At 52.2% G+C, this 21,443-nt stretch overlaps 1 protein-coding gene across 3 annotated transcripts in view; it reads right to left on the minus strand.

The window, feature by feature from the left end:
* The window catches only part of odf2a (outer dense fiber of sperm tails 2a), a 114,254-nt gene that overhangs the window by 15,460 nt on the left and 77,351 nt on the right, over window positions 1–21,443 (minus strand). For all 3 annotated transcript variants that reach the window (XM_085965302.1, XM_085965300.1, XM_085965301.1), the window contains exons 20-23: window positions 16,920–17,038; window positions 9,993–10,054; window positions 7,269–7,367; window positions 1,431–1,535 (exon numbers count right to left, since the gene is read on the minus strand). In XM_085965302.1, the coding sequence (XP_085821428.1) occupies window positions 1,431–1,535; window positions 7,269–7,367; window positions 9,993–10,054; window positions 16,920–17,038 (385 nt within the window). The remainder of the gene's footprint in view (window positions 1–1,430; window positions 1,536–7,268; window positions 7,368–9,992; window positions 10,055–16,919; window positions 17,039–21,443) is intronic.

Raw genomic sequence — 21,443 nt, forward strand, 5'->3', positions numbered from 1 at the left:
CAATGCAGTTCCTCTGGGACCTGAGAAAATGGCAGTTATAATGAAAGGTTTCTCATAACATCAATTCCTCAGCGATGTCTCCAACCACCCCCCACCCAATTCTATCCTCTCCTTACCTGAAGACAGTGACTCATGACAAGTCTGCTTCCAAATACAGTGGCAGCCCCCCCGCCAGTACTCAGCCCCAAGTGACCACTTGTCATTCATGAACCTTGAGATTGAGTGTTGGCAGGACCGTGATTACAGGGTCAACCAGAAGCTGGGCGACTGGAACTTTCTCTTCCTGAGGACACTGAGGGTCCCCATCATTGTCTTGGTTTTAGAGCAGTTAACTAATCAGATGAGGCTACGATCCTGGAAATTTCCCTGGTCCGTATAGCTTAGTATCCTGCAGAGGGGGACGGGGAAGTTTTATCTCATCTCTAATCTTGTGTAACGCCTGTGAATTTCATATGTGTGTCTTTTTTTCATTCACTGGATGTGGGCGTCGCTGGCAAGGCCAGCATTTATTACCCATCCACATTTGCCCTTGAGAAGGTGGTGGTGAGCCGCCTTCTTGAACCGCTGCAGTCCGTGTGGTGAAGCTGCTCCCACAGTGCTGTTAGGGAGGGAGGTCCAGGATTTTGACCCAGTGACGATGAAGGAACAGCCGATATATTTCCAAGTCGGGATGGTGTGTGACTTGGGAAACTTGGAGGTGGTGGTGTTCCCATGCGCCTGCTGCCCTTGTCCTTCTAGGAGGTAGAGGTTGCAGGTTTGGGTGGTTCTGCCAAAGAAGCCTTACAGTCATTGTCCAAGTTAACTAGCTTGTTTACTTAAACCTCATCTATACCTTTCATTACAGGAAGACCTTTATCACGTCTCCCCTCAGTCTGTTCTCAAGTGTGTAAAGGGTTTTTGCTCAATAATTGCACTTAAAACCTCATCCTATCAAAATGAGAAAAAAGCACGTCAACATTTGTCAAAAATATTTTTGCTAATTAAACAGCAAGGCCGATGACATCAGATCATAACCTCCGCCCCCATTTTTTCATATGGCAGCTGTTGATGATTCTGCTATTCCCATTTACACCTCCTCTAGACCCATCTTTTGTTTCTTTATGTATCCATTACCATCTCTCGCCTTGCACCATCATCCCTTTTGTCTTTTAATCTCTCCTGCCTTCCACCCTATCACAGACCTTCCCTTTTGTTCTTTCCTCCCCTCCCCCCTTTCCCTGCCTCTGTAGTTGCTTAAAACCTGTTGGATCTCTAACTTTTACCGGTTCTGATGAAAGATCATTGACCTGAAACGTTAACTCTGTCTCTCTCTCCCCAAATGCTGCCCGACCTGCTGAGTGTTGCTAGCATTTTCTGTTTTTATTTAAGGCTGATGACATCCTTGGGAATGTGTCCCTAAAATCACTCGAAATTTGCTGCAGACATTTTACCGTTCTCCTGAGGTAGTGTGTACATCGTGAGACCTGGAATCTCTGCACATTCCACCAGTCTGTTGAAGTGATCCATAATGGCAGAGCTTACTGTCCGATTCCTCCCTGAAAAGGCAGATAGCTGTTAACTGATGAAAGAGATACCAAACTTAACACATACGGTGGAATGGCCATTATCTGAAATTGTGCAGTATATTTCTCAATAAACGACTCCAGAATATAAGTGTCAAGGGAGGGGAAGATATGTTTGGTGGTTGGAATCATGCTGGAGGTGGTAGAAATGGCAGAAGATGATCTATTGCTGGGGGTGGGGGGGTGGTGGTAGGGTAGGGGAAAATTGTCCCATGAGAAGAGATTGAGTAGAATAGGCCTATATTCCCTGGATAGCAACAGAACACGCTGGAAAAACTCAGCAGGCCAGGCAACATCCGTGGAGAGAGAAACCGAGTCGACGTTTCGGGTCGAAACCCTTCTTCAGTTCTGTTAACTCTGTTTCTCTCTCCACGGATGTTGCCTGGCCTGCTGAGTTTTTCCAGCGTTTTCTGTTGTTATTTCGGATTATTTTGGATTTCCAGCATCCGCAGTATTTTGCAATCCTATATTCCCTGGAGTTTAGAAGAATGAAGTATCTCATTGAAACATATAAAATTCTTAAGGGGCTTGATGGGCAGATGCTGGGAGGTTGTTTCCCCTGGCTGGGGAGTCGAGGACGAGGGGTTACAGTCTCAGAATAAGGGGTCGGCCATTCAGGACTGAGATGAGGAGTAATTTCTTCACTCAATGGGTTGTGAATCTTTGGGATTCTCTACCCCAGAGGGCCGTTGGATGCTTAGTCGTTGAGTATATGCAAGACAGAGATTAATTGATTTTTGGATACTAAGGGAATCAAGGCATGTGGAGATCGGGTGGAAGATCGGCCATGATCTTATTGAATGGCGGAGCAGGCTCGAGGGGCCGAATGGCCGACTCCTGCTCCTATCTCTTTTGTTCTTTTGTTATTATCACATATTTTCTGCAGAGAATAATTTGATCTGTGAATTAAGTTCACAAGTAATTAATGTTAGCCAAGAGGCCAGTAATAGATGCTTGTACTGGGATGGAACAACAATTTTCATTTATATAGCGCCTTTAATGGACAAAGATGCGCCAAGGCGCTTCACAGGAGCGTAATCAGACAGAAATTGACACCGAGCCAAAGTAGGAGACATTGGGATATTAGGGCGGGTGACTGAAAGCTTGATCAAAGAGTTAGGTTTTAAGGAGGGTCTTAAAGGAGGAGAGAGAGGCAGAGAGGTTTTGGGAGGGAATTCCAGAGCTAAGGGCCTAGACGGCTGAAGGCACGGCCGCCAATGGAGGGCTCAAGGGAGTGGAGGACACATAAGAGGCCAGAGTTGGTGGAACACAGAGTTGGAGGTTACCGAAGTGGGGGGGGGGGGGGGGGGAGGGGGGTGCGAGGCGATAAAGGGAATTGAACACAAGGATGAGAATTTCAAAATCGAGGCGTTGGTGAACCACCATTGGAGCCAATGCAGGTCAGCGAGCACAGGGGTGATGGGTAAACGGGACTTGGTGCGAGTTAGGACACGGGGCAGTGAGCACAGGGGGTGATGGGTGAACGGGACTGGGTGTGAGTTAGGACACGGGGCAGTGAGCACAGGGGGTGATGGGTGAACAGGACTGGGTGTGATTTAGGACACGGGGCAGTGAGCACAGGGGGTGATGGGTGAACGGGACTGGGTGTGAGTTAGGACACGGGGCAGTGAGCACAGGGGTGATGGGTGAACGGGACTGGGTGTGAGTTAGGACACGGGGCAGTGAGCACAGGGGGTGATGGGTGAACGGGACTTGGTGCGAGTTAGGACATGGGGCAGTGAGCACGGGGTGATGGGTGAACGGGACTGGGTGCGAGTTAGGACACGGGGTAGTGAGCACAGGGGGTGATGGGTGAACGGGACTGGGTGCGAGTTAGGACACGGGGCAGTGAGCACAGGGGGTGATGGGTGAACGGGACTTGGTGCGAGTTAGGACACGGGGCAGTGAGCACAGGGGGTGATGGGTGAACGGGACTGGGTGCGAGTTAGGACACGGGGCAGTGAGCACAGGGGGTGATGGGTGAACGGGACTGGGTGCGAGTTAGGACACGGGGCAGTGAGCACAGGGGGTGATGGGTGAACGGGACTGGGTGTGAGTTAGGACACGGGGCAGTGAGCACAGGGGGTGATGGGTGAACGGGACTGGGTGTGAGTTAGGACACGGGGCAGTGAACACAGGGGGTGATGGGTGAACGGGACTGGGTGCAAGTTAGGACACGGGGCAGTGAGCACAGGGGGTGATGGGTGAACGGGACTGGGTGTGAGTTAGGACACGGGGCAGTGAGCACAGGAGGTGATGGGTGAACGGGACTGGGTGCGAGTTAGGACACGGGGCAGTGAGCACAGGGGGTGATGGGTGAATGGGACTGGGTGTGAGTTAGGACACGGGGCAGTGAGCACGGGGTGATGGGTGAACGGGACTGGGTGTGAGTTAAGACACGGGGCAGTGAGCACAGGGGGTGATGGGTGAACGGGACTGGGTGTGAGTTAGGACACGGGGCAGTGAGCACAGGGGGTGATGGGTGAACGGGACTGGGTGTGAGTTAGGACACGGGGCAGCGAGCACAGGGGGTGATGGGTGAACGGGACTGGGTGCGAGTTAGGACACGGGGCAGTGAGCACAGGGGGTGATGGGTGAACGGGACTGGGTGCGAGTTAGGACACGGGGCAGTGAGCACAGGGGGTGATGGGTGAACGGGACTGGGTGTGAGTTAGGACACGGGGCAGTGAGCACAGGGGGTGATGGGTGAACGGGACTGGGTGTGAGTTAGGACACGGGGCAGTGAGCACAGGGGGTGATGGGTGAACGGGACTGGGTGTGAGTTAGGACACGGGGCAGTGAGCACAGGGGGTGATGGGTGAACGGGACTTGGTGCGAGTTAGGACACGAGGCAGTGAGCACAGGGGGTGATGGGTAAACGGGACTTGGTGCGAGTTAGGACACGGGGCAGTGAGCACAGGGGGTGATGGGTGAACGGGACTGGGTGTGAGTTAGGACACGGGGCAGTGAGCACGGTGTGATGGGTGAACGGGACTGGGTGTGAGTTAGGACACGGGGCAGTGAGCACAGGGGGTGATGGGTGAACGGGACTGGGTGTGAGTTAGGACACGGGGCAGTGAGCACAGGGGGTGATGGGTGAACGGGACTGGGTGCGAGTTAGGACACGGGGCAGTGAGCACAGGGGGTGATGGGTGAATGGGACTGGGTGTGAGTTAGGACACAGGGCAGTGAGCACAGGGGGTGATGGGTGAACGGGACTGGGTGTGAGTTAGGACACGGGGCAGTGAGCACAGGGGGTGATGGGTGAACGGGACTGGGTGTGAGTTAGGACACGGGGCAGTGAGCACAGGGGGTGATGGGTGAACGGGACTTGGTGCGAGTTAGGACACGAGGCAGTGAGCACAGGGGGTGATGGGTAAACGGGACTTGGTGCGAGTTAGGACACGGGGCAGTGAGCACGGGGTGATGGGTGAACGGGACTGGGTGTGAGTTAGGACACGGGGCAGTGAGCACAGGGGGTGATGGGTGAACGGGACTGGGTGTGAGTTAGGACACGGGGCAGTGAGCACGGGGTGATGGGTCAACGGGACTGGGTGCGAGTTAGGACACGGGGCAGTGAGCACAGGGGGTGATGGGTGAACGGGACTGGGTGTGAGTTAGGACACGGGGCAGTGAGCACGGGGTGATGGGTGAACGGGACTGGGTGTGAGTTAGGACACGGGGCAGTGAGCACAGGGGGTGATGGGTGAACGGGACTGGGTGTGAGTTAGGACACGGGGCAGTGAGCACAGGGGGTGATGGGTGAACGGGACTTGGTGCGAGTTAGGACACGAGGCAGTGAGCACAGGGGGTGATGGGTAAACGGGACTGGGTGCGAGTTAGGACACGGGGCAGTGAGCACAGGGGGTGATGGGTAAACGGGACTGGGTGCGAGTTAGGACACGGGGCAGTGAGCACAGGGGGTGATGGGTAAACACGATTGGGTGCGAGTTAGGACACGGGGCAGTGAGCACAGGGGGTGATGGGTGAACAGGACTGGGTGTGAGTTAGGACACGGGGCAGTGAGCACAGGGGGTGATGGGTGAACGGGACTTGGTGCGAGTTAGGACATGGGGCAGTGAGCACAGGGGGTGATGGGTGAACGGGACTGGGTGTGAGTTAGGACACGGGGCAGTGAGCACAGGGGGTGATGGGTAAACGGGACTGGGTGCGAGTTAGGACACGGGGCAGTGAGCACAGGGGGTGATGGGTAAACAGGACTGGGTGCGAGTTAGGACACGGGGCAGTGAGCACAGGGGGTGATGGGTGAACAGGACTGGGTGCGAGTTAGGACACGGGGCAGTGAGCACAGGGGGTGATGGGTGAACGGGACTGGGTGTGAGTTAGGACACGGGGCAGTGAGCACAGGGGGTGATGGGTGAACGGGACTGGGTGTGAGTTAGGACACGGGGCAGTGAGCACAGGGGGTGATGGGTGAACGGGACTTGGTGCGAGTTAGGACACGAGGCAGTGAGCACAGGGGGTGATGGGTAAACGGGACTTGGTGCGAGTTAGGACACGGGGCAGTGAGCACAGGGGGTGATGGGTAAACGGGACTGGGTGCGAGTTCGGACACGGGGCAGTGAGCACGGGGTGATGGGTAAACGGGACTGGGTGCGAGTTAGGACACGGGGCAGTGAGCACAGGGGGTGATGGGTAAACACGATTGGGTGCGAGTTAGGACACGGGGCAGTGAGCACAGGGGGTGATGGGTGAACAGGACTGGGTGTGAGTTAGGACACGGGGCAGTGAGCACAGGGGGTGATGGGTGAACGGGACTTGGTGCGAGTTAGGACATGGGGCAGTGAGCACAGGGGGTGATGGGTGAACGGGACTGGGTGTGAGCTAGGACACGGGGCAGTGAGCACAGGGGGTGATGGGTGAACGGGAGTGGGTGCGAGTTAGGACACGGGGCAGTGAGCACGGGGTGATGGGTGAACGGGACTGGGTGTGAGTTAGGACACGGGGCAGTGAGCACAGGGGGTGATGGGTGAACGGGACTGGGTGTGAGTTAGGACACGGGGCAGTGAGCACAGGGGGTGATGGGTGAACGGGACTGGGTGCGAGTTAGGACACGGGGCACTGAGCACGGGGTGATGGGTGAAGGGGACTGGGTGTGAGTTAGGACACGGGGCAGTGAGCACAGGGGGTGATGGGTGAACGGGACTGGGTGTGAGTTAGGACACGGGGCAGTGAGCACAGGGGGTGATGGGTGAACGGGACTGGGTGTGAGTTAGGACACGGGGCAGTGAGCACAGGGGGTGATGGGTGAACGGGACTTGGTGCGAGTTAGGACACGGGGCAGTGAGCACAGGGGGTGATGGGTGAACGGGACTGGGTGTGAGTTAGGATACAGGCAGCAGAACTCTGGATAAGCTGAAGTTTATGGAGGATGGAAGATGGTCAATAACATGGTGAAGCACCTCTCCTCTGAGGGACATTCTACCCAACCAACCGCACCAGCACGGATCAGATTTATTCCAACTGTGGCTGGTGGATTTGAGCAATGGTCTTGGGATAAACATGTTACCAACTCCTCGGAAATGGAGCAGCCTTTCTAGAGTATAGATGAAGAAAACAGCTCAGCTGTTAGGCTTCCTCGCTACCTAGGATCTTGGGTTACACAAGATATTTTATACACAGCATCGTCAGACGGTAAAAGGAATTTTGACTTTCTGGTCGCTCAACAAGTAAATTGCACCTTACCGAGTAAAAAGATGTTGTCGGTGATACATTTCCCACGGTTGTAGTGATGGAGTACAACGTATTCGGTGTTAGAAGCTAAAGTTTTGTACCCCGAGTTATCTATAAACCAAAGAAAGACTTGTATTTATATGGCGCCTTTCACGACCTCAGGACATTCCAAAATGTTTCACAGCCAATGACGTATAGTCACTGTTGTAATGCAGGAAACGTGGCAGCAAGATCCCACAAACAGCAATGTGATAATGACCAGATAATCTGTTTTCGGGATGTTGGTTGAGGGATAAATATTGGCCCAGGACACCGGGGAGAATGTCCCTGCTCTTCTTCAAAATAGTGCTGTGGGATCTTTCACTCGCTCAGTACTGCACTGGGAGTGCCAGCCTAGATTATGTGCTCAAGTCTCTGGAGTGGGACTTGAACCCTCAACCTTCTGACTCAGAGGCAAGGGTGCTACCCGCTGAACCACGAGAGGTGGAGATGGGTAAGCCCATGGAGGCGAGAGTGCTACCACTGAGTCACGGGAGGTGGAGATGGGTAAGCCCATGGAGGCGAGAGTGCTACCACTGAGTCACGGGAGGTGGAGATGGGTAAGCCCATGGAGGTGAGGGTGCTGCCCACTGAGTCACGAGAGGTGAAGATGGGTAAGCCCATGGAGGCGAGAGTGCTACCACTGAGTCACGGGAGGTGGAGATGGGTAAGCCCATGGAGGCGAGAGTGCTACCACTGAGCCACGAGAGGTGGAGATGGGTAAGCCCATGGAGGCGAGAGTGCTGCCACTGAGTCACGAGAGGTGGAGGTGGGTAAGCCCATGGAGGCGAGGGTGCTGCCCACTGAGTCACGGGAGGTGGAGATGGGTAAGCCCATGGAGGCGAGAGTGCTACCACTGAGTCACGGGAGGTGGAGATGGGTAAGCCCATGGAGGCGAGAGTGCTACCACTGAGTCACGGGAGGTGGAGATGGGTAAGCCCATGGAGGCGAGAGTGCTACCACTGAGTCACGGGAGGTGGAGATGGGTAAGCCCATGGAGGCGAGAGTGCTACCACTGAGTCACGAGAGGTGAAGATGGGTAAGCCCATGTGGGCGAGAGTGCTACCACTGAGTCACGGGAGGTGGAGATGGGTAAGCCCATGGAGGCGAGAGTGCTACCACTGAGTCACGGGAGGTGGAGATGGGTAAGCCCATGGAGGCGAGAGTGCTACCACTGAGCCACGAGAGGTGGAGATGGGTAAGCCCATGGAGGCGAGGGTGCTACCACGGAGCCACGGGAGGTGGAGATGGGTAAGCCCATGGAGGCGAGAGTGCTACCACTGAGCCACGAGAGGTGGAGATGGGTAAGCCCATGGAGGCGAGGGTGCTACCACGGAGTCACGGGAGGTGGAGATGGGTAAGCCCATGGAGGCGAGGGTGCTACCACGGAGCCACGGGAGGTGGAGATGGGTAAGCCCATGGAGGCGAGAGTGCTACCACTGAGCCACGAGAGGTGGAGATGGGTAAGCCCATGGAGGCGAGGGTGCTACCACGGAGTCACGGGAGGTGGAGATGGGTAAGCCCATGGAGGCGAGGGTGCTGCCACTGAGTCACGAGAGGTGGAGATGGGTAAGCCCATGGAGGCGAGAGTGCTACCACTGAGTCACGGGAGGTGGAGATGGGTAAGCCCATGGAGGCGAGAGTGCTGCCCATGGAGCCACGAGAGGTGGAGATGGGTAAGCCCATGGAGGCGAGGGTGCTGCCCACTGAGTCACGAGAGGTGGAGATGGGTAAGCCCATGGAGGCGTGAGTGCTACCACTGAGTCACGGGAGGTGGAGATGGGTAAGCCCATGGAGGCGAGGGTGCTGCCCATGGAGCCAAGGTCACCATATAGTGTTGGTTGAGGGAGGAATGTTGACCAGGGCATCGGGAAAAACCCTGGCCTTTTTCGAGTAGTGCCATGAGATCTTTAAAGTCCACTGGAACAGGCAGATGAAGCCTCAATTTAGCATCTCATCCAAAGGACAGTAACACCCCCTGTCGATTGAAGCGTGTGAGAGTAATGGAAGTGACAACAACAACTTGTATTTATATGGCATCTTTAACATAGTAAGATGTCCCTCGGTGCTTCACAGGAGCACTATCAAACAAAATTTGACACAGAGCCACATAAGGAGATATTAGAATATGTGACCATAAGCTTGTTCAAAGAGTTACGGTTTAAGAATCGTCTTAAAGGAGGAAAGAGAGGTATAGGGAGATAATTCCAAAGCTTAGGGCCGAAGCAGCTGAAGGCACGGCCGCCAATGGTGGAGTGACGGAAATCGGGGATGCCGAAGAGGCCAAAACTGGAGGAGTGCAGAAATCTTGGAGGGTTGTCGGGCTGGAGGAGGTTACAGAGATAGGGAAGGGCGAGGCAGTGGAGAGATTTGAAACCAAGGATGAGAATTTTTTTAATCGAGGCATTGCTTAACCGGGAGCCAATATAGGTCAGCGAGCACACAGGGGTGACTGGTGAATGGGACTTGGTGCAAGTTAGGATACGGGCAGCAGAGCTTCACCCTCAGAGCAGCGGGAGCTGCCACTCCAGGTTTGAGATGTATTCTTGGTGCGTTGTAGAAGGAGCTAAGCACCACCCCTGCTCTGTGCCACCAACCTTGGAGTTCTGTAACCGGGAGACTGTTCCGGACCTGCTCTCGTCGCTTACCCCGTGGAGCCCAAAGAGACACATTTAAATAATAAAACATTACACCAACCTTTAGAAGCACTGCCGGAAGAACTGGAGTAGTTTATCTCTATTTTCGTGCATATTCCGTCCCTGTTGTGTCAACCGATATAGAAAATGCAAAGTTAGTGGCAAGATACAAGCGTTTATTTGTTAATAATGCAAGAGGCACAATAACTAGAAAAATAAAACCTCATGGTTATGCAGGTTTTTCCTTAGCTTCAGGAGAGCTGGGAATCAGAGAACTGCATGCCCGTTACCTTTTAAACTGCTGTAGGAAACATGTTATACTAGCTGAAGTGCCCGGCGGTGCCGAGGCTTTTTCGAGGGCATGTTGTTGTTGGAAGAGAGAGAGAGAGAGCGACTGGGGGGAAGAGAGAGAGCGACTGGGGGGAAGAGAGGGAGGGGAGGGGAGGGGTGGGGGGAGGGGAGGGGTGGGGGGAAGAGAGGGAGGGGGAGGGGGGGAAGAGAGGGAGGGGGAGGGGGGGAAGAGAGGGAGGGGGAGGGGGGGGAAGAGAGGGAGGGGGGAGGGGGGGAAGAGAGGGAGGGGGGGGAAGAGAGGGAGGGGGGAGGGGGGGGAAGAGAGGGAGGGGGGGAGGGGGGGGAAGAGAGGGAGGGGGGAGAGGGGGGAAGAGAGGGAGGGGGAGGGAGGGGAAGGGAGGGCGGAGGGGAGGGGCGGGGAAAGGGGAGGGGGGAAGGAAGGGAGGGCAGGGGAGGGGAAGGGGGGGAGGAAGGAAGGGAGGGAGGGGGGGAGGAAGGAAGGGAGGGAGGGGGGAGGAAGGGAGGGAGGGAGGGGGGAGGAAGGAAGGGAGGGAGGGGGGGAGGAAGGGAGGGGGGGAGGAAGGGAGGGAGGGGAGGAAGGGAGGGAGGGGGGGAAGGGAGGGCAGGGGGGGAGGGAGGGCGGGGGAGGGGAGGGGGGAGGGAGGGCGGCGGGCGCCCCCCCCCCCGGAGGTGAAGACCGCCGATTGCGCGCGCAGCAGGAGCTGAGACGCGGCGTCTCTCTCGGCCGGCGGGCCCGGTTGCCAGGGCAACCGTGACGCTAACCAAGCCAGAGAGAGAGACGCCGCGTCTCAGCTGCTCCTGCTGCGCGCGCGGCCCCCCCCCCCCCCGAGGTGAAGACCACCGATTGCGCCCGTTGCCAGGGTAACGCTGGACGCTCAGCAAGCCCCGGCAGAGAGAGACGTCTCAGCTCCTGCTGCGCGCGCACCCTAGCGGCGCTGGGCTGAGGCTCGGCCCTCCAGCCTTCGAGTGGGGCCGGGAGGTGCCTAGCTCGGGCGTGGGTGCGGAGGAGACGCCGAGGCTTCTAGGCCTACCTGGAAAAACGGGGAAAGGTAGGAAAATTAATGAGATTAGATAAGTTAATTACTTTCTAAATCATTTTTTTAAAAAACAATATGTGTTTTAAAAGCAACATTTTTTTTTAAGACGCAGAAAGTGGGAAAAAGAAAGGAAAAGTTTGGAATCAAGATGGCGGCGACTCACCTCGGTTCAGAACGATAAAGCCCGGCCACACACGCACCGATTGGCCCGGCGGCACACGCCAGCAACCCGGCGTACGATTGGTCGAGCTCGAGGTCACTCTGTCGCTAATGAGCGGATAATGAGATGCTAATGAGCGGAATGTTGAAGGTTTTTGGGATACCGCGGGCACAATTTTAGCCCGGCCGAAACGTAAATACGCTTAAAACCGTCTCGGAAGCGTAAGCTTTCTTTGGAGGTAACGCGCGCGTAGGTACGCCCTGTAACTTTCGAGTGCATACCCGCAACGCACACGCGATGACAGACAGATAGACAGACAGACAGATAGACAGATAGAAAGACAGAATGACAGAAGTACCGATTTATATATATAGATTAACCGTACGCACATCAGACAGATATAGATTAAACTATTATTTCAATTTCTTGTGCTGTTTTTTTCTATGTAAACGGCCTGCATCCAGCATATGTGCATCGCAGTTCGAGGTGTCAAAAGCACCAGCAATAAAAAAAGAAAGCTAGTTGACGTAAGAAAACTACTAGGCACTTGGTCTAAGCGTTAAACAAAGCTTTAATCAACTGTTTTACAACATAGAGGTCTAGTTGTGTCCTTCACTAGTTCCCGTTAAGAATGTCCTGCGCAAGCTGGGCCCGTGCCCGAGTATTTATACCCTCCCTGGACACCGCCACCCGTAGGCCGCTCAGTATTATTTCATAAGTCTTTCTTTCATGAATGACTGATTCATGTCACTAGTCATTTCCTGCTGTTGTTTTCTGACCTCGAGGAAGCCTATGATCATAGAAATTTACGGCACAGAAGGAGGCCATTCGGCCCAACGAGTCTGTGCCGGCCAAAAAAGAGCTATCCAGCCTAATCCCACTTTCCAGCTCTTGGTCCGTAGCCCTGTAGGTTACGGCACTTCAAGCGCATATCCAATTACCTTTTTAAATGCGATGAGGATTTCTGCCTCTACCACCCTTTCAGCCAGTGAATTCCAGACCTCCACCACCCTCTGGGTGAAAAAAGTTCTCAACTCCCCTCTAATCCTTCTACCAATTACTTTAAATCTATGCCTCCTGGTAAGGGAAATAGGTCCTTCCTATCCACTCTGTCTAGGCCCCTCATAATTTATACACCTCAATTAAATCTCAGCCTCCTCTGTTCCAAAGAAAACAACCCCAGCCTATCCAATCTTGCCTCATAGCTAATATTGATGACATTTGTCTGCTCTCAGCCTCTGCATTTTTTCTTGTGTTTCAATTTTCACTCCTCTCCTCCTGCAGACGGGCTGCGTAGAGTGACACTGCTATTCCCGGGCAGAATGAAGATGATTGGGTAATTCCGTCAATCACACCTGGAGACAGCACTGCTGCATGTGACTGGGATTGATTTTACACACATCATCTGTATATAACCCACTGTATTTTGCTGGAGAAATAATCAATTTGTATTTTGTAACTATCCTCCACTCACAGCATTCTGCTGGAGAAATAATCCTGCTTTTATCGGGAGACGTTGCTGCGGTTTCAGTCATGAGTTCGGTTTGTTGTGGGCTCTTTTTCAATAAACTCTGTAAATGCACTTTGTTTGCTGTGAGTCCTGTTGTAAGTCCCACCCTGCCTCCAACTCATTGGCTGACATAGTGGTGTCAATAGACACTTCGCCTGAAGGCAGTGACTCCCTCACTGGGCAGTGCTTCCACTGGCAGTAATTGCTCTCCTACACATCACCCAAGTGGCTTTTATTCATGGTCAGATCTTGAAGTGAGTGCCAGCAGTCTACCCAGTGGTAGGGGGACACCACATCAGAGCTCAATCCTGTCCTCCAGGGGTTAAATTACGAGGAGCGATTACACAAACTCGGGTTGTATTCCCTGGAATTTGATCGAAGTTTTCAAAATATTAAGGGGAACAGATAGGGTAGACAGAGAGAAACTATTTCCGCTGGTTGGGGAGTCTGGGACTAAGGGGGCATAGTCTAAAAATTAGAGCCAGATCTTTCAGGGGTGAAATTAGGAAACACTTCTACACACAAAGGGTGGGAGAAGTTTGGAACTCTCTTCCACAAACAGCAATTGATGCTGGGTCAATTGTTAATTTTAAATCTGAGACTGATCGCTTTTTGTTAACCAAAGGTATTAGCGCATTTCACACTTCATCTACAGCCATCTTTTGTTTCTTAATCTGTCCTATTACCATCTCGTCTCGCCTTGAATATCTCTTAATGTCTCTTTACTTCTCACAGACCTTCCCTTTTTGTTCTTTCATCCCCTCCCCCATTTCCCAGCCCCCAAACTTGCTTTTTAATCTGTTTCATTTCCTGCTTTTTTCTCAGTTCTGAAGAAGGGTTTCGACCTGAAACATTAACTCTGTTTCTCTCTCCACGGATGCTGCCTGACCTGCTGAGTTTTTCCAGCTTTTTCTGTTGCTATTTCAGATTTCCAGCATCCGCAGTATTTTGCTATCGTGTTAAGGAATATGGGGCAAAGGCGGGTATATGGAGTTAGGTTCACAGATCAGCCATGGTATCTTTGAATGGCGGAACAGGCTCGAGGAGCTAAGTGGCCGACTCCTGTTCCTATGTTCCTCCTCACCCAGCGTCCATGCACGTGCGTGTCCAGTGGGGAGCGCTGCAGAGCAACAAGGACTGGGTCAACGCTGGCCAACTTAACCCCTTCATAACCCCAGGGTGTTGCGGCCAACTCCTACAATCTACTGCTGCCCAGCCGAGAGCTGCTAATTCTGAGCCTCTTAGATGATTGGCTAGTGAAAGTGGAGCTGCCTACTGAGGGACGGACAACCTGCTTCTTACCCATCTCACCCATGTAATGACCCCTTCCAAAGGAATTTGTGACTTAACTGGTTAATTCTCCCAGACAAACACGAGGACAACATCCCATAAGGGAAGACAGGCCACCGAAGGAATTTGCTTTGCGCTGTCTCCATCAAGTTTAGTTGGACAGAAGTCAACAGCACAGAATTACAGCCCCAACTGCCGCAGTCTAGTCCACTGGCCATAAAGGCTGGTTTTGTTTCCCTATTTAATTGAAGTTAGGAGTAGGGCAAACGATTTGGTTCTGCTCACCAAATTACATGCGTTGCATGATTCATTGCCAAAGTTTGTGGAATTTGTGTGTTAAAAAATACAAGAGTCAGCAAAGCGCTTGTTTCTGAGTCTTTGGGATATGAGTGATGTTGGCAAGACTAGCATTTATTGCCCACCCCTAGTTGCCCGGAGAAGGTGGTGGTGGGCCTTCTTCTTGAACCGCTGCCGTCCTTAAGTTGATCGTTCTGCCACAATGGTGCTGGTAGGGAATTCCAGGATTCTGACCCAGCGACGATGAAGGAATGGCGACATATGTCCAAGTCAGGATGGGTGTGTGACTTGGAAGGGAACTTGAAGTTGCTGGTGCTCCCGTAATATTGATGCTCTTGGTGGGAGAGGACACATGAGTGGAAGGTGTTGAAGTGTGTCAGTATTTACAGGGGGTCCCCGGGAGTGTGTCAGTATTTACAGGGTCTGCCCCGGGAGTGTGTCAGTATTTACAGGGGGTCCCCGGGAGTGTGTCAGTATTTACAGGGGGTCCCCGGGAGTGTGTCAATATTAACAGGGGGTTCCCGGGAGTGTGTCAATACTTAGAGGATCCTCGGGAGTGTGTCAATATTTACAGGGGATCCCTGGGAGTGTGTCAGTGTTTACAGGGAGTCCCCGGGAGTGTGTCAGTATTTACAGGGGATCCCTGGGTGTGTGTCAGTATTTACAGGGGGTCCCCGGGAGTGTGTCAGTATTTACAGGGGATCCCCGGGAGTGTGTCAGTATTTACAGGGGGTCCCCGGGTGTGTGTCAGTATTTACAGGGGGTCCCCGGGAGTGTGTCAGTATTTACAGGGGATCCCCGGGAGTGTGTCAGTATTTACAGGGGGTCCCCGGGAGTGTGTCAGTATTTACAGGGGGTCCCCGGGAGCGTGTCAGTATTTACAGGGGGTCCCCGGGAGCGTGTCAGTATTTACAGGGGGTCCCCGGGAGTGTGTCAGTATTTACAGGGGGTCCCCGGGAGTGTGTCAGTATTTACAGGGGGTCCCCGGGAGTGTGTCAGTATTTACAGGGGGTCCCTGGGAGTGTGTCAGTATTTACAGGGGGTCCCCGGGAGTGTGTCAGTATTTACAGGGTCTACCCCCAGAGTGTGTCAGTATTTACAGGGAGTCCCCGGGAGTGTGTCAGTATTTACAGGGGATCCCCGGGAGTGTGTCAGTATTTACAGGGTCTGCCCCCAGAGTGTGTCAGTATTTACAGGGAGTCCCCGGGAGTGTGTCAGTATTTACAGGGGGTCCCCGGGAGTGTGTCAGTATTTACAGGGAGTCCCCGGGAGTGTGTCAGTATTTACAGGGGGTCCCCGGGAGTGTGTCAGTATTTACAGGGGGTCCCCGGGAGCGTGTCAGTATTTACAGGGGGTCCCCGGGAGCGTGTCAGTATTTACAGGGGGGTCCCCGGGAGTGTGTCAGTATTTACAGGGGGTCCCCGGGAGTGTGTCAGTATTTACAGGGGGTCCCCGGGAGTGTGTCAGTATTTACAGGGGGTCCCCGGGAGTGTGTCAGTATTTACAGGGAGTCCCCGGGAGTGTGTCAGTATTTACAGGGATCCCCGGGAGCGTGTCAGTATTTACAGGGGGTCCCCGGGCGTGTGTCAGTATTTACAGGGTCTGCCCCGGGAGTGTGTCAGTATTTACAGGGGGTCCCCGGGAGTGTGTCAATATTTGCAGGGGATCTCTGGGAGTGTGTCAATATTTACAGGAGGTTCCCGGGAGAGTGTCAATATTAACAGGGGGTTCCTGGGAGTGTGTCAATACTTACAGAGGATCCTCGGGAGTGTGTCAATATTTACAGGGGATCCCTGGGAGTGTGTCAGTATTTACAGGTGATCCCTGGGAGTGTGTCAGTATTTACAGGGGGTCCCCGGGAGTGTGTCAGTATTTACAGGGGGTTCCTGGGAGTGTGTCAGTATTTACAGGGGGTCCCCGGGAGAGTGTCAGTATTTACAGGGGGTCCCTGGGAGTGTGTCAATATTTACAGGGGGTCCCCAGGAGTGTGTCAATATTTACAGGGGATCCCTGGAAGTGTGTCAATATTTACAGGGTGTCCCCAGGAGTGTATCAATACTTACAGGGGGTCCCCGGGAGTGTGTCAATATTTACAGGGGATCCCTGGGTGTGTGTCAATATTCACAGGGGATCCCTGGGAGTGTGTCAATATTTACAGGGGGTCCCCAGGAGTGTGTCAATATTTACAGGGGATCCCTGGGTGTGTGTCAATATTCACAGGGGATCTCTGGGAATGTATCAATACTGACTGGAAGCCCCAGCACACACACACATACACACAAGTTTGAAAAGCATGGTTCTAAATGTACTAATAAATATCAAATGACTCTCCCATTATTTGATTTTTATTAAGGAAACTTTGCGCTAGAATTTTCAACTTACCGATCGATTTGGAGAAAGAGGATGCTCCTATTGTTCGTGGAGATTGTTATGCTGTTCAATCCATCAAGCTTTTCTGCTGAATTACTGGCAATAGCAATGGTGTGCCAATTTTGAAAAGGCTTATAGACAATAAAAGGAGAATGAACAGCGATTAAATACACAAGCGTTGCAGAACAGTAAAAGTAAACCCTTTAAAAAAAAAAGTTTGGTAACTAACTTCCTTCGGTTTTTCTCCCGCTGGCCCCACCGAAACTTCGGCAGAGATTCGGCGGAAACCGCAGCACAGCGGGAGAATGCCGGAGGAAATTTACCTCCCCCCCGCCACGTGTTTTATATTGAAACACTCTTCAGTACAAATTGAATTCCTTTTCCAAACAGTCTTTAAAATGGAAATCACATTTTAAATCTGCAAAAATGGAGCTTAGCCAGCATAAAGTTAAGATAATGGGCCAAATCTTGCTGGAGTGGGGCATCTCACGGCGCGCCTTGTTAGTTAGACTTGTTCCTGTACCTTTCAGCTCAACAATTCTTTTGGAGTGTAACATGCTGGAAGTGCGAGCGCAGCGAAGGCAACGGGGCATCAGTGAAGAACGGGATCAACAGTCTATCTCCTTAATGTCATTTAAGGATTGAGAAAGAAACGGTGGAGAAGGAAATCGAGTCAAATCAAGTACAGAAAGAGAAATAACAAGTGGGAAAGAAAGATTGGCTTAAGAAAGAAAGAGACAGAAAGGAAAATATAAAAATTTTTAAATTTGCCATTTTTAAAATCTCTAACAACAATTTACTACATGCAGGAATGAGATTGAACCGTTTAAATTGTTCCCTTTCTGGGCCGGAGAGGTTGAGCGGCATTGCATTAACAAATACCATGTCATTAAAAGGGTACTTGCGCTCTTAATTATCAGCCCTAACTTTCTGCAGTGAGTTTAATGGGCAATTAATGTGCAAATCCAGCCAGTTCTTAAAAAATAATGGGGAGGCTGAGGGCGAAATGCTGTTTGTGCGAAGCTAATGGCGGAGCAGCGTGAATCGACCAGTTATTTCTGGAGATTCGCGACTCACGGCGTATCGCTTATGATCCCCTGAACCTGCTGGCTGATTTGCTCATTAATAACGCGCGCGTCATTAACACGCCGGTATTTTTCCAGCAAATCTGTCCCGATATTTTTTTACATTTTAAAAGTTTTTTTTCCCCCCCACCCCACCCGTGCAATTTCTAAACTTTCTCCCTTCCTCTTCCATCCAAGAGGGTGGGGACAGTTTGGGCAGTGAAGCACAATTCAAGTGGGGTGAGCTAGACTAGGGGTGTCCAAACTGAGGCCCTCAAGCTAACTGGACCACCCCTTCCAAAACTGAGCAATCCAGCCCTCAAAGCCTAGGCCACTCAGTTCTAGTTGGACGTAAATTTGTTATTCACTGTTTTTTTTTTGTCTTTTTGGAATTTTGTGGGCCTCAACAACAACAATTTGCATTTATATAGCGTCTTTAACATAGTAAAACGTCCCAAGGGGCTTCACAGGAGCGATTATGAAACAAAATTTGACACTGAGCCACAAAAGGAGAAGTTAGGGCAGACGATCAAAAGCTTGGTCACAGAGGAAGGTTTTAAGGAGCGTCTTAAAGGATGAGGGAGAGGTAGAGAGGCGGAGAGATTTAGGGAGGGAATTCCAAAGCTTAGGGCCTCGGCAGCTGAAAGCACAGCCGCCAATGGTGGAGCGATGAAAATTGGGTATGCGCAAGAGGTCAGAATTAGCGGAGCGCAGATATCTCGGGGTGGGGGGGAGGGGGTTTGTGGGGCTGGAAGAGATTACAGCGATAGGGAGGGGCGAAGGCCATGGAGGGATTTAAAAACAAGGATGAGAATTTTAAAATTGAGGCGCTGCTTAACCAGGAGCCAATGTAGGTCAGTGAGCACAGGGGGTGATGGGTGGACGGGACTTGGTGCGAGTTAGGACACGGGAGCAGCCGAGGTTTACATGAAGTCAAGTTTACGCAGGGTGGAACGTGGGAGTCCAGCCAGGAGTGTGTTGCAATAGTCCCGTCCAGAGGTAACAATAGTCACGTCTAAAGGCATGGATGAGGGTTTCAGCAGCAGATGAGCTGAGGCAGGGCAATGTTACGGAGGTGGCAATAGGTGATCTTAGCGATGTTTGGGAAGGGCTGCTCACTGCTGCCTCCTTGGTTGCTAAACCCTAGATCAGAACATCAAGATCTGTTAGTATCAACAAGTGGAGGTAGATGAAAAATGATGGGAACAGGGATTTAAACTTTAATAGGCTGCCCCTGAGCTCCATGTACCCAAGTGGCCCACAGAGACAAGAAGCTTGGACCCGAGCATACCATCCCCTCCCATTTACTGTCTCTCCGTGATTGACGCGTCTGTGCTCTCCCTCTATTGTCCTGCCTTACTAAAATGCCTCTTAATCTTTCACTGTTCAGTTCTGATCAAGAGCTGCACACCTGATAGATCAATGACCAGGTGCTGACTGACCTGCTGTCTGCTACGAGCATTTCCTGTTATTTTTTATTTTACATTTCAAGCATTCTCAGTGTTTCCTTTTGATTTTCCACTCAGCCGCCCCCCGCCTTCTGACTAAGTATGGTGTGATGTGCCATCTAGTGGTGTAACCAAGCATTACCAACAACGTACATTTATATAGCGCCTTTAATGTAGTAAAACTTCCCAAGGCATTTCACAGGCGCGTAAATCAGACAAAATCTCAGCCTACAAACCATGCAAGTCCCAGAGATTGATTCAAATTCAAATCTACTGGTTAAGAACCATGCATTCAGATAATCTACTACTGTACTGTTATAAATTTAATTCACTATGCATCGACAGTGTAGTTTTAAAAAGCCAACATTGTTGGTAAACTATCTCTCCTCATCCTTCTCGACCCATCTGAAGCCTTTGACCACACCATCCTCCTCCAACGCCTCTCCTCCATCGTCCAGATGAGTGGGACAGTCCTCATCCGGTTCCATTCTTGTCTATTCAGTCGCAGCCAGAGAACCTCCTGCAATGGCTTCTCTGTTACCTCTGGAGTTCCCCAAGGATCTATCCTTGAACCCCCCGCTCCCGTTTCTCATCTACATGTTGCCCCTCGGCGACATCATCCGAAAACACAATGTCAGGTTCCACAAGTACCCGGACGGCACCCAGCTCTACTTCACCACCACCTCTCTTGATCCCTCCACTGTCTCTGATTTGTCATGCCGTTTGTCCGACATCCAGTGCTGCATAAGCAGAAATGTTTTCCAATTAAATATTGGGAAGAGCGAAGCCATCGTCATCGGTCCCCTCCATGAACTTAAAAAAAATTAATTCATGGGATGTGGGCGTCGCTGGAAAGGCCGGCATTTATTGCCCATCCCTAGTTGCCCCTTGAGAAGGTGGTGGTGAGCCGCCTTCTTGAACCGCAACAGTCCGTGTGGTGAAGGTGCTCCCACACTGCTGTTGGGAAGGGAGTTCCAGGGATTTTGACCCAGTGATGATAAAGGAACGGCCGATATATTTCCAAGTCAGGATGGTGTGTGACTTGGAGGGGAACTTGGAGGTGGTGGTGTTTCCATGAGCCTGCTGCCCTTGTCCTTCTAGGTGGTGGAGGTCACGCGTCTGGGAGCCTTGGCGAGTTGCTGCAGTGCACCTTGTAGATGGTACACACTGCAGCCATGTTATGCCGGTGGTGGAGGAAGTGAATGTTTAGGGTGTTAGAGGCGGTGCTGATCAAGCGGGCTGCTTTGTCCTGGATGGTGAGTGTTCCCTAGCCACCGATTCCATCCCCCTCCCTAACCACTGTCTTAGGCTGAACCAGACTGTTTGCAACCTCGGTGTCCTATTTGACCCTGAACTGAGCTTCCGACCCTATATCCGTGCCATCACCAAGGCCGCCTACTTCCATCTCCATAACATCACCCGTCTCTGCCTCTGCCCATCTGCTGCTGAAGCCCTCATCCATACTTTTGTTACCTCCAAACTCGACTATTCCAATGCTCTCCTGGCCGGCCTCCCGTCTTCCACCCTCTACAAACTTGAGCTCATCCAAAACTCTGCTGCCCGTGTCCTACTAGCACCAAGTGCCGTTCACCCATCACCCAGTACTCACTGACGTACATTGGCACCCGCTCCAGCAGTGCCTCGACTTTAAAATTCTCATCCTTAAAAGTTCAAATCCCTCCATTGACACACTCCCAGGGATCCCCTGTAAATCCAGTTTCTGTGGACCAGCAGCAGCTTTGCTGGGGGATGGGGAGAGGGGGGACTACTGGTCTGCTACTGGTCTACAGAAACTGGATTTAACAGCGGATACCAGAAAGCAGCTCATGAGCGCTGGGCTCCCGGAACAGTGACTACACTTCAAAAGTACTTTGTTGGTTGTGTAGCGCTTTGGGACGTCCTGAAGTTGTGAAAGGCGCTATAGAAATGAAAGTTCGTTCTTTCTTTAAAAGACCAATATTGGAGCAGCAAAGGTAGAACACCTGCTTAAAAAAACACAGTACCATATCGGCGTAATTCTTAAA

The sequence above is a fragment of the Somniosus microcephalus genome, chromosome 23 (assembly GCF_052327205.1).
Source record: "Somniosus microcephalus isolate GS21.2 chromosome 23, FLI_Smic_1.0, whole genome shotgun sequence".
In the NCBI taxonomy this organism is placed as follows: Eukaryota; Metazoa; Chordata; class Chondrichthyes; order Squaliformes; family Somniosidae; genus Somniosus; species Somniosus microcephalus.